The sequence below is a fragment of the Protomyctophum parallelum genome, assembly GCF_964188405.1.
Source record: "Protomyctophum parallelum genome assembly, chromosome: 21".
NCBI lineage: Eukaryota > Metazoa > Chordata > Actinopteri > Myctophiformes > Myctophidae > Protomyctophum > Protomyctophum parallelum.
Window position 1 is genome coordinate 12,163,485 of NC_139713.1, and position 12,742 is coordinate 12,176,226.

Genomic DNA, 12,742 nt, shown 5'->3' on the forward strand with positions numbered 1-12,742 from the left:
CATGCTTTTTGATACATTTAAAGGTATATTCAGTGATTTCACTTAATTCAAATATCACTAATTTTTTTGTTTTGTTGTGATAATCCTCCCTACTATAGAGTGTGCTGGCCATATAAGGAGTTCCTCCCTGTCCCCAGTTAACCCCTGGGGGTCAAAAAACCTTAGGTTTCGTTTTTGACTCTCTATCCTGATTGGACGAAAGGCTGGGTCCCACAGCCAAAAACGAAACCTAAGGTTTTTTGAGTGAAATCACTGAATATACCTTTAATTATAATTAAAAAGAATCCCCTAATTTCCGTACCTGGCCTCCGTGTAGCTGAGCTTCTCTCTCTGCTGGACCACGGTGGCTCCCAGACGGAGCACCTCGTCTCTCAGCTCCTCGCTGGCTGACACCCTGGCCTCCACGAGGCTGAGCTGGACGCGTTGTTCCACCACCATCTCCCTGAGCTCTTTTAGCTCGTCCCAAAGATCGGGTTGTTGCACGAGGGTACCAGCTGGTCCAGCCTGAGCCTCATGGTCAGCCTCGGACAGACAGAAGAGCAGCAGCAGAACAGCCACAGAGCAGTGCTTCATTCTGGAACAGAGAGTGACCGGGTCGGCGTCTCACAGCCTCCTTTTATGCCCCAAAAAGACACGTAGCCGACGAACCAGCGTCGGCCGCGCGGTCGCGCCCAGTGGAAAGTTAATGTGCAACTGCACGCCGGTGTGTCGTAATAACCGTACCGGTGCTGGAAAGAACGTCTGAGAAAATGTCTGGTGTAATCAGCTGTTTGTTGTTGTTCAGGACATGCAGTACTGGGTTGTTTGTCTGCCGTCAGACCCAAAAGCAACACCGAAGGGTCATCGAGTTGTATTGCTGTGGTTGACCTATAATTAAAACCCATTTAGACCTGAGGACGATTCTACAACAAAGGTCTTCTGAATCCTGACAGTTTACTGAAAAACCCTCATGTTTCTATTTCAGTGTTTCTCAAACATTTTCATATCAAGGACCTCCAAAAACATTATGTATTTGGCCGCCGACCCCCCCATCCACCGGAGAAAAGATTTGAGTTAAAACTGTCCGCTCTGACATGTTTCAAAAATAGCAGATCTACAAGCTCGTAGATTATAGCTTGTAGATCTGCTATTTTTTTCAATAGCTAAAGTATAACATAATGCTTAAAACACCAAGAGGCAAAACCGACAGACAGACAGACAGACAGACAGACAGACCGCTGTGCACAGGTGCGGCTAGCGCCCCTCCGAAATAAAGAGATATTTATTCAATACACATAAATTCACACGTGTGTGTGTGTGTGTGTGTGTGTGTGTGTGTGTGTGTGTGTGTGTGTGTGTGTGTGTGTGTGTGTGTGTGTGTGTGTGTGTGTGTGTGAGAGAGCGGGTTAGGAGAATAAAGGCATACATGTGAACTATAAGGATTTCAAATATAAACCAAGACAAATTTAAAACAGTCACATATTATTTAATTCTGTTTGGTGTTTTGGACCCTGTTATCCCTTTTGGACTGAGTGTTTAACCCATTCTGACCTGAGATCAGATTCTAAAAATGTCAATCGTTCTTCGATTTTTCAAAAATAGCAGACCTACAACCTATGAGCTTGTAGATCTGCTATTTTTCAATAGCTAAAGCATAACATGATGCTAATACCAAAATGGGTTCCCGTTCAGAATGGGTTAATGTCACCTAAAATGACACAATATAAAATCACACCTGTGTGAAGTGAGGGGCGCTAACATATTAAAGTCCAACAATTAGAGAATGTAGAAGACTGTGCTCGTGTGTGTGCGTGCGTACGTGCGTGTGTGAAACCATCGTGTCGTAGCGGTGCTGACTGTCTGAGAAAAAGTTTGATGTAATCAGCTGGTACTGTCCGTGGGGCGTAGTGGACTTTGTACTGTTCTGCTGTCACTGAAGTAAAGCATTTTAAACTTGAGCTTTCGTGCCAGTTTCTACCTCCCAGGCCCAGCCTGCTGCCGGCTGATCCATTTGACTTTTATTTATTTATGTATTTATTTATTATTGATAAATCCAAAATGTTGATAATATCCAAAATGAGTTAATAGCACAGCCAGACTCTTCACACACTAGAGCATGTCTGAAATAAGTGTCAAAGCTGAAATGGACATGTAAATATGAAATAAATGCATAAACGTGTAGCTAGGTGTAATGTTAGAGTCCACAGAAGTCATGTAAATATGAAATACATGCTTAATCATCTATTTTCATTTCGCCTGCGCGAAAAATGAAAGCCTGGATTTACGCATGGGCTGCACTGGCCTAAAAGTGGGAGTCAACCCTTCCACGTATAGGCGTCGCTCCAAATTACGTGACGTCAGGGCTCTGAGCGGTGTGCACGCCTCAAAATAACACCGTGAGGAAATCATTACCAGTGGAACTTCAAACGAGGCTAATCGAGGAAAATGAGGAGAATGGCTGAAGAACCCACCACACCGTCTAAGAAATAAAACCAACGTGTGCCGACTCTGTGGAAATAACTTTGACACTCCGAAGAATGGTATACTCCAGCAACCAGTGGTTTCTGCTTCTGGTCGACACAATAACAGTGCTGCACTGCACTGCACTATAGCAGAGGGTTGTGGTACAGGTGGCAAATTTGACCTATAACTAAGCCCCTCCCCAATCACAGCTAAGCATAACATGGGTTAGAAAAACCTCTCCACCAATAGTTTTCCTATATTATAAAACACTGTTTTAAAAGAGAAATGCCACGCACATATTTTCCCAGTGCATACGGCAGGGCCTCGTTGACAGATTTGGAAGAGATTTTGAAGGTCTGGTTCCAAAAATGAACCAGTGTTTAATGTGTAAGACCCATGACCCAGCTCGGCTGGAAAGGGTCCAAGTGGGAGTGTCTAAGTGGGAGAGGCCGGGTCTTAGCTATACTGTAGGTCCATTGGGGAACCTGCTGCAGGTCTGAGGCCTGGGCTACACCCTGTATATGGATCTGGAAAATGTGCGTTTTGAAAAAGATCCATAAGTGACGTGTAGCCCAGGCCTGAGTGGAGAGGAGAGACAGTGGGGGTTAGGCACAGACAATAATTGAATAAGTGTGCGCGCGCGTGCGTGCGTTGCGATGAGCGCCCGATCAGAGCGATCACGACCTGAACCAATCAGTTGATGTAGTTGAAGCAAGAACATCACGACTTTCTGTAACTTTGTTATGGAGTTCTATTGGAGGTCTTTTAGGGAGAGCTCGTGATGTCGTGAAATGTCAAGCCAATCATCAGAGGTTAGACTTTAACCCATGTAGACCTGAGACCAGATTCTACAAAAGGCCTTCTAAATCCTGACAGTTTTCTGAAAAAACCCATGTTTCTATGTGAGTCGTTCTCAAACATTTTCATGTCAGGGACCCCCAAAGATATTTGTAATTGGCCTCTGACCCCCATTTGAAAATATGTTGTTCCAGGGACCCCCTCCCCAGAAGCAAAGATTTGGGTTTAAAACATTCGCTCTGAAAGAATATATATTCAAACATTTGCGCCAGATTTTGACAATTTTTCAAGCTTGTAGATCTTCTATTTTTCAATAGCTAAAGCATAACATGATGCTTTAAAATATCCAAAAGGCGTTCCCGTTCAGAATAGGTTAAGTAGCTGGCTGGTGTCTGACAGGAGGAAGCCAGATACGGGCAACCGCCCCGGGGAGCGATGTACAGTACATGGGGCTTTATGGATGAAGACGTATTGCTTATGGATACGTCTGGCTTGGATGACAGTATGGCTGTACATCAAATCTTTGCTTCTGGAAGGTCCCTGGAACAACATATTGACTCCACAGCATTTATTTGAGAACTTTATAGTTATTATAGTTACTTTGTAGATTTGGTTTGTTGTTACGAAAACATGCATTAACCACTTCAGCCCTATATATATAATATATATATATATTTCGTCTATTTTCACAAGATTTGCATACGTTTAGAAGATGTGAAAGGGGACATTCTGAAATGAGTACTTTTGACTTTTAATTGCGCGCACGCACGCATGCACGCACCCACGCACGCACGTAACTTTTTAGTATGCACGCACGCAACGCACGCACACACACACACACACACACACACACACACACACACACACACACACACACACACACACACACACACACACACACACACACACACACACACACACACACACACACACACACACACAGCCCCTTTATGGGCTTCTAACTCCCTCATTCATCTCCAATGCTCAGTGGGATCTGGTACAGCAGTATAATCAGCTCATCCACTTAGTTCCTCATCATTGGGGCGTTTGCAACATGAACAGGTTCTGATGCCTACAGGCCGTCCGTCTGTCTGTAGACTTCAGTCTATAGTCTCTAAAGGTCAACACAATCAGTGCCGGGATTCCTTCAAAATAGAAGCCAACTCTTGTCGTGACCAATCATGACAAAAAACACAATTTTTCGGGCCAAACAAATAATTAGAAAGTAGAAAAAAACGGCAGGTTATTTAACTTTTTTTGTTGTTTCTAGGGGGTGCGCGACATGAAAAGACTAATGGTGGTGCTTTTATTTTTTAAATATTAACATATTCCAATATATGGCAGGTATATGAGGAATATATCCTATGCTGCAGTATATGCCATATTCAGGTTCATATAGGAAATATATATCTATATAGATTATATGCAATTTATATTTCCATGTGGGGGGGGGGGGGGGTCAGCTAGGTCTGGAGGTAACAAGGGGTGCGTCAGATAGGTCTGGAGGTAACAGGGGGTGCGTCAGCTATAGGTCAGGAGGTAACAGGGGGTGTATCAGTTGGGTCTGGAGGTAACAGGGGGGGCGTCAGCTATAGGTCAGGAGGTAACAGGGGGGGCGTCAGCTATAGGTCAGGAGGTAACAGGGGGTGTGTCAGCTATAGGTCAGGAGGTAACAGGGGGGGCGTCAGCTATAGGTCAGGAGGTAACAGGGGGTGTGTCAGCTATAGGTCAGGAGGTAACAGGGGGGGCGTCAGCTATAGGTCAGGAGGTAACAGGGGGGGCGTCAGCTATAGGTCAGGAGGTAACAGGGGGTGTGTCAGCTATAGGTCAGGAGGTAACAGGGGGGGCGTCAGCTATAGGTCAGGAGGTAACAGGGGGTGTGTCTATAGGTCTGGAGGTAACAGGGGGTGTGTCAGCTATAGGTCAGGAGGTAACAGGGGGTGTGTCAGCTATAGGTCAGGAGGTAACAGGGGGTGTGTCTATAGGTCAGGAGGTAACAGGGGGTGTGTCAGCTATAGGTCAGGAGGTAACAGGGGGTGTGTCAGCTATAGGTCAGGAGGTAACAGGGGGTGTGTCAGCTATAGGTCAGGAGGTAACAGGGGGTGTGTCAGCTATAGGTCAGGAGGTAACAGGGGGTGTGTCAGCTATAGGTCAGGAGGTAACAGGGGGTGTGTCAGCTATAGGTCAGGAGGTAACAGGGGGTGTGTCAGCTATAGGTCAGGAGGTAACAGGGGGTGCGTCAGCTATAGGTCAGGAGGTAACAGGGGGTGTGTCAGCTATAGGTCAGGAGGTAACAGGGGGTGTGTCTATAGGTCTGGAGGTAACAGGGGGTGTGTCAGCTATAGGTCAGGAGGTAACAGGGGGTGTGTCAGCTATAGGTCAGGAGGTAACAGGGGGTGTGTCTATAGGTCAGGAGGTAACAGGGGGTGTGTCAGCTATAGGTCAGGAGGTAACAGGGGGTGTGTCAGCTATAGGTCAGGAGGTAACAGGGGGTGTGTCAGCTATAGGTCAGGAGGTAACAGGGGGTGTGTCAGCTATAGGTCAGGAGGTAACAGGGGGTGTGTCAGCTATAGGTCAGGAGGTAACAGGGGGTGCGTCAGCTATAGGTCAGGAGGTAACAGGGGGTGTGTCAGCTATAGGTCAGGAGGTAACAGGGGGTGTGTCAGCTATAGGTCAGGAGGTAACAGGGGGTGTGTCTATAGGTCTGGAGGTAACAGGGGGTGTGTCAGCTATAGGTCAGGAGGTAACAGGGGGTGTGTCAGCTATAGGTCAGGAGGTAACAGGGGGTGTGTCAGCTATAGGTCAGGAGGTAACAGGGGGTGTGTCAGCTATAGGTCAGGAGGTAACAGGGGGGGTGTGTCAGCTATAGGTCAGGAGGTAACGGGGTGCGTCAGCTATAGGTCAGGAGGTAACAGGGGGTGCGTCAGCTATAGGTCACGAGGTAACGGGGTGCGTCAGCTATAGGTCAGGAGGTAACAGGAGGTGCACGGCCATAAAGGTTTGGGAACCACTGCGTGGATTAATCATAGCGCCCAGCGATTTATAGCAGCGGAGCACTTTTACCGACGGACCGGATGTTATCCCGGATGTGGATGTAGCAGCTAGATGTAGCCAGAACACTCTAGAGTCGATCGACAACAACGGGAGGTATGATTAAATCTATCACGACTAGCGTCTAACACATACTCTTTTACTTAATCTTAGACTTTTCTTTTCTTAGAATTGGACGGGATGATTGGATCTTTTGGATAAAACTTCGTCCTGGGCGCTGGGTTTTACTAATTCAAAGGACGGAGTTGAAAGAGGGGACAACGATAGTGTCTTGTTTGTTTCTTGTAGAACGAGAGTCTTGGCCAGGGCACGTTCACCAAGATATTCCGCGGTGTGCGGCAGGAGCTGGGAGACTACGGAGAGGTCCACCAGATGGACGTCATCGTGAAGATCCTGGACAAGGCTCATCGTAACTATTCTGAGGTGGGATATATATATGTATACTGTATATAGGCTATATACATCAGTGGTTCTCAATCTCTGTTCATGTCGTCGGAACCAGGCCCCCCCCATCCCCAGAATCAAAGATTTGAGTTAAAAACGTTCGCTCTGAAACAATGTTCAAAGATTTATGCCACATTTTCACAATGTTTCTAAAATGGCAGACCTACAAGCTCATAGCGCGCCACTCGGTGGCGCGCTATGAGTCTGCTATTTTTAGCTATATTAGTCTTGTAGGTCTGCTATTTTTAGCTATATTAGTCCGCGGACTAAGATACGCCAGGGACCCAGATAAGAGAGAACAGTGATTTTCAACCATTTTCATTTCAAGGACCTGCAAGGTTTGACATGCGTTAGGTCACGGACCCCATTCAGTGGCATTTCTATCATCTTGGACCCCAATTTATATTGTAAAATCACTGCTAATTTAACTCTGAGAGTGTACAAATGGAAGATGGAATGGTTCATTTAACTCTTGAGAGATTTAAAAGAGCGTACAAATGGAACCAAATGGACCCGGTCGGAGTTGCAGACCCATAAAGTTCCAATTGGTTCATAGCTACCTCTAATTTAGCCAGGGACCCCGTGGAACTCCCTCAAGTACCCCTAGAGGGGTCCCTGGACCCCACTTTGAGAACCAATGTGCTTACATGACCGTTTACCACGTTGCAATACAAAAAAAATGGAAACCCCTGCACTGGAAAATGGATTGATTGATTGATTGATTGATTGATTAATTGAGTGAATAAGTGGGCTGCGATTAAATCAAATTGCTCAATGTCCCTTTCATTCCGTGTCAGAAGTGGCATCATGATGACGCGAGGGAGACGAGTTAAGAATAGGGTCCCTAATTATTTGTTCCGTAATATGGCTGATGTCCTGTCTGCACGCCTTAACCCATTTAGACCATGAGGACGATTTACAAATGTCTTCTAAATCCTGACAGTTTTCTGAAAAACCCCGTGTTTCTATGTGTCGAGGACCCCCAAAAATATATGTATCTTGCCTGCCGACCCCCATCTAAAAATATGTTGTTCCAGGGACACCCTCCCAGAAGCAAAGATTTGAGTCCAAATTCACTCTCAAAGAATATATATTCAAAGATTTGTGCCACATTTTCAAGATTTTTCAAAAATAGCAGATCTACAAGCTCGTAGCGCGCCACTCGGTGGTGCGCTATATGAGCTTGTATATCTGCTATTTGTATTTGTATCTTCTATATCTGTAATTTGTGTTATATTTCAGTATTTCAAAGTGTCCATGGACTTTAGTAAACTAAAGACCTGGAGGCGTGATCAATGCCATTTGGCTATTCTGAGTGGCCAAAGAGCATTGATCACGCCTCCAGGTCTTTAGTTTACTCAAGTTAGGGAATAAGACCTGGTACTTAAGACACGCAAAATACAGCCCTCAGAGTTAAAATAACATTGATTTTACAATATAAATTGGGGGTCCCAGAGATAGAAATGCCATTAAATGGGGGTCCGTAGTCTAATGCATGGCAAACTGGGGGGGGTCCTTGACATTAAACGGGTTGAGAATCACTGCCAGAGCCATAGCAGTCTTCTCTTATGGGGGGGGGGGGGGGTCCTTGGCATATCCTTTCAAATGGGGGTCCGCGGGCTAATTAGTGTCAATTTGGGGGTCCTTGACATGGAAAAGTTTGGGAACCACTGGTTTTGTAGACATTTTGTAGAATCTGGTCTCAGTCGTAAAATGGGTTTAACCCATTCTGGTGTTGGTGTTTTAACTAAGCATTATGTTATACTTCAGCTATTGAAAAATAGCAGATCTACAAGCTCGTAGCGCGCCACTCGGTGGTGCGCTACGAGCTTGTAGGTCTGCTATTTTAGAAAAATCGTAAAAATGCGGCACAGATCTTTGAATATATCTTCTTTCAGAGCGAAACGTTTTGGGGTTTTTTTGACGCCAGGCCCTAAATGGGTTTAATTTGCTTCTTTCTCTTCAAACAGTCGTTCTTTGAAGCAGCCAGCATGATGAGCCAGCTCTCCCACCGACATCTGCTCCTGAACTGTGGTGTTTGTGTCTGCGGGGAGGAGAGTAAGTGTACAACACACTTTACTTTATTCGTACAGGACATAGCATACGAATACACTAGTACATACCTAGTACACAGACCCCCTTTTCCACCGGTTGGTTCCCAATGGGAACCGGTTCAGTTTTTTTTGGTTCTTAGTCCATGAGCCAGAGCTCCAAAATTGGTGGGAAAAACTAGATCTATATTAAATTGTTTTTATATAGGAGCAATACAAGTAAATGAATACATTGATAACCCTTCCACAGTAGCTTTTTAATATTTTCGATTATTTTGCATATTTTCCTACATAATGCCTCATTTGCATATTTAAACATGTACAATTTGTAATACAATAAATCATTGTCTCAATTGTAAGTACTCAATTGGGGAAGTGTCATGGTAATAACAATCTAATAGAGGTATGGTTTTGCCCACTCAATTCATAATTAACGTTCCAATTTTGGAGCTCTGGCTCATGCATGGACTAAGAACCAAAAAGAACTGAACCGGTTCCCATTGGGAACCAACCGGTGGAAAAGGGGCCTGACACACTGCAACGAATAAGTCATTATGCTTGCAGCTTTAATTACAATTTGCAATTTAGTTGTATGCAATACAACGTGGCTTACAGAAAATAAGACACAAAAACAGAGAATATGCCAGAAGTGATATCATTATAATGTACTGTATTTCCAACATTAGAGGCACGATAATGCGATAACCAGTGGCGTGCACAGATAGACACTAGGGGGTGCTAGAGCCCTTTTCCCTCTGGACAGCAATTTGTGCCCTTTTGTTTTGTTTTTTTGTACAGTGTACACTGTACAGCAGGTCCATTATTTAGGCCCCAAAATCTTTACATTTCACACTATTAAAGGCAACCGGCCGGTTCCACGCGCTGCACAATGTGTCCTTTTTTTCACTTGAGCACCTGCCCCTCTAAATGTCTGTGCACGACACTGGCAATAACTATAGATTTGTATAGAATCAATTTTATTTTTTATTTCTTTAGAAAGAGAGAGAGAGAGAGAGAGAGAGTGGTGAGCCTGTGAATCTCAATCTGTCACAGTCGTGTCTCAGTGTCGCACACGCCCAGTTGATGAGCTGTAACCTGACAGCAGCTATTAGACACTCGGAGCGTGAAGGGACGTTTGTGATTGGCTGGCTGTAGCATGTTCATGCAGCTGGGCGAGTGGGGGAGCAGCATAATTATCGTTTCCTTTTGTCAAGTTAATATCTTGCATGTTCATAATATCCAGATGATAACGATATGATAAATGAACGTCCAGCCCTATAGCGCATGCTCTCTGGGACGTGCAGAGAGTGTTAGAGCGAGGCATGGGGGCTGAAATCCCGTAAGAGGGCACTTTTGGACCAAAGAAATTGCGATAATAGCAGATCTACAAGCTCACAACGCGTCGCACTGCGACGCGTTGTGAGCTTGTACATCAGCTATTTCCGTGGGCGCAACCCAGCGCTCTTTAGCTATAGTGGAGATGCCGTGGAACGACATGGATTTCTACGCAAAATACTGTGTTCAAGTTCAGAAGGAGGAAAAAAAAAAGCAATTCTCAATTCTGCCTTTCGGTATAATGGCATGGAAAGCAGTGGCATTTTACATTTCTTTCGCCATATTATAGTACGTGCATGCTGCATTCGTGGTCTGGAGAGGGCAGTTGTTTTACAGACGGGTAAAAGGGCTGGGGCTGAAGCCCCCTTTGATGTCTATGTGTGCATGTCCCTGGTGCTCTCCTGTGAGGCTATAGTAGTGCACTGTGCATGATGGAAAACACAACTACTGTAATTGTGGTTTATTTTACTGATATTTTAGCGTCTGCGCGGAACAAATTCAATTTCGGTTTCCCGAGACATAACTGGGGGGGGGGGGGAGGGAGCACTTAGCGGTTTCAGATGTTATCAAAATGATTTCATCTCCGTCATGAGCCCTTATCAAGACCCATGCAATGGAACCAGCCATTTCCTATACATGCCATTGCTGTCGGCCATTGTCCGACATCGTGTTTGGCGACTACTGACTCTGTTACTATAACCCCATAACCCTAACCTCAGTCTTAACCGGCCACAGTCTTAACATTATCGTATATCGCAGTTTCACGTTGCTTTCGCTTCGTTGGCAGTAATAGAGTTGTCTCGATAACATTTCTTTTCAGACCAAGTACAAGTACTTCATTTTTAGTACTCGCTGATACCGAGTACCGATACGAGTACTTTATTTTTGTTGAGTAACCACTTATTTTACCCCCTTTTTCTCATAGATGCAGATGGATCTCCGATCTACACTTGTCATTTATGCTTGTAGATTGGCTGTTTTGGGGCGATTTGCTGCAGTGTTGGGTCAGACTTGCTCCCGTTGGACTGAGAGCCTGCCATCGCGCAAACTCTATAGCTTTTCACCAGAGGAGATTTTTTTCAAAATGAGTTAATAGCACAGACAGACTCTTCACACATGTCTGAAATAAGTGCCAGAGCTGAAATCTACATGTAAATATGAAATAAATGCTTAAACATGTAGCTAGGTGTAATGTTAGAGACCACAGAAGTGAACCTTTCAGGCCTGTTTTCTCAACTCGCTGTTTCTCTGCAAGACATTACTCTCTATATCTCCAAAACTGGTGGGTCAAACTGAACAACCAATATGTCAATTTGATATGATTCCCTGCTTTCATATGACATGAAAAAAAACGATCGGAGCCGGTTACAAGTACCGAGTACTTGAGGGTGGTATTGGCCCGAGTAACCGATACCAGTATCGGAATGGGAACAACTCTAGTAATTTCACCTGTGTCCAAATGTCCATATTGCTCCATTGCATGGTCCTGATCAGAGCATATTAGTGATTATGGGTTGATAACGTTCCACTGTACCTGCTGGGCTTCCCAGACACACAGCATGCAAGCGAAATATAGCCAAGCCAAAAGTGCATCGTTTTACGGGGACCTTTTGTAAAGGTGTACTTTTCACTTTCGCCTTAAAGGAGAATCCCATGCTAGAAGGCTTTCTTACCTTTTTTTGTAGTTGTTACGTCCCCACCAAAGAGGTCCAGGTTTTATTTTGTGCAAAAGTGCATTATTGGTTATTTCCCCTAATATAAACCCTCAATGGGGGTTGGGTTTGTGTGCTAATTCGCTTATTTCCAATGTAGTGTTTCTGTATCAGTGGTCCGCAGAAGCAAATATTAGTGCCTGTGTCGCTAAGGCGACACAGGCACCTTCCAGTCCTTAATGGCATAAACCTAATTTATACTTTCTTCTTGTATCAGTGCTCGTTGAACATATAAACTAATTTTGTAGTTGGAAATATGAAACGTTCGCTCTGAAATAATATTCAAATATTTTCAAATAGCAGACCTACAAGCTCATAGCGCGCTATGAGCTTGTAGATCTGATGTTTTTTCTATAGCTAAAGCATAACATAATGCTTAAAACACCAAAAGGAGTTCCCGCCCAGAATGGGTTAATAGATATGAATATGTTTGTATTGATCTACTGTAATAGACTGTAATTCATGCTTTCATGACTTCCCTCCTTGACTACTGTAATGCCCTGTATATTGGAGTAAACCAGGTTTCCATATCTCAATTACAGCTAGTCCAGAATGCAGCTGCTAGGTTACTTACAGGCACACGTAAGCGAGACCACATCAGCCCTGTACTAGCCTCCCTCCACTGGCTTCCTGTGAGATACAGGATTGACTTCAAAGTATTGCTCTTTGTCTTTAAGTGTCTAAATGGTTTGGCACCCATTTATTTATCTGAACTGCTGAAACCCTATGCTCCGACACGGACGCTCAGGTCCTCTGACCAGCTTCTCCTGGTGGTTCCTAAAACCAAGCTGAAGCTCAGAGGTTATCGAGCTTTTGCAGTGGCAGCTCCCAAGCTCTGGAATGAGCTGCCTCTGCACACAAGACAAGCCCCCACCCTCCAGGTGTTTAAGTCACGCCTCAAGACTTACC

At 44.7% G+C, this 12,742-nt stretch overlaps 1 protein-coding gene across 1 annotated transcript in view; it reads left to right on the top strand.

Moving 5' to 3' along the window:
- jak2a (Janus kinase 2a) overlaps nucleotides 1-12,742 on the top strand; it is an 83,976-nt gene that overhangs the window by 45,291 nt on the left and 25,943 nt on the right. Inside the window, exons 13-14 of the mRNA XM_083793914.1 lie at nucleotides 6,580-6,714; nucleotides 8,706-8,793. Coding sequence (XP_083650040.1) covers nucleotides 6,580-6,714; nucleotides 8,706-8,793 — 223 coding nt within the window. The remainder of the gene's footprint in view (nucleotides 1-6,579; nucleotides 6,715-8,705; nucleotides 8,794-12,742) is intronic.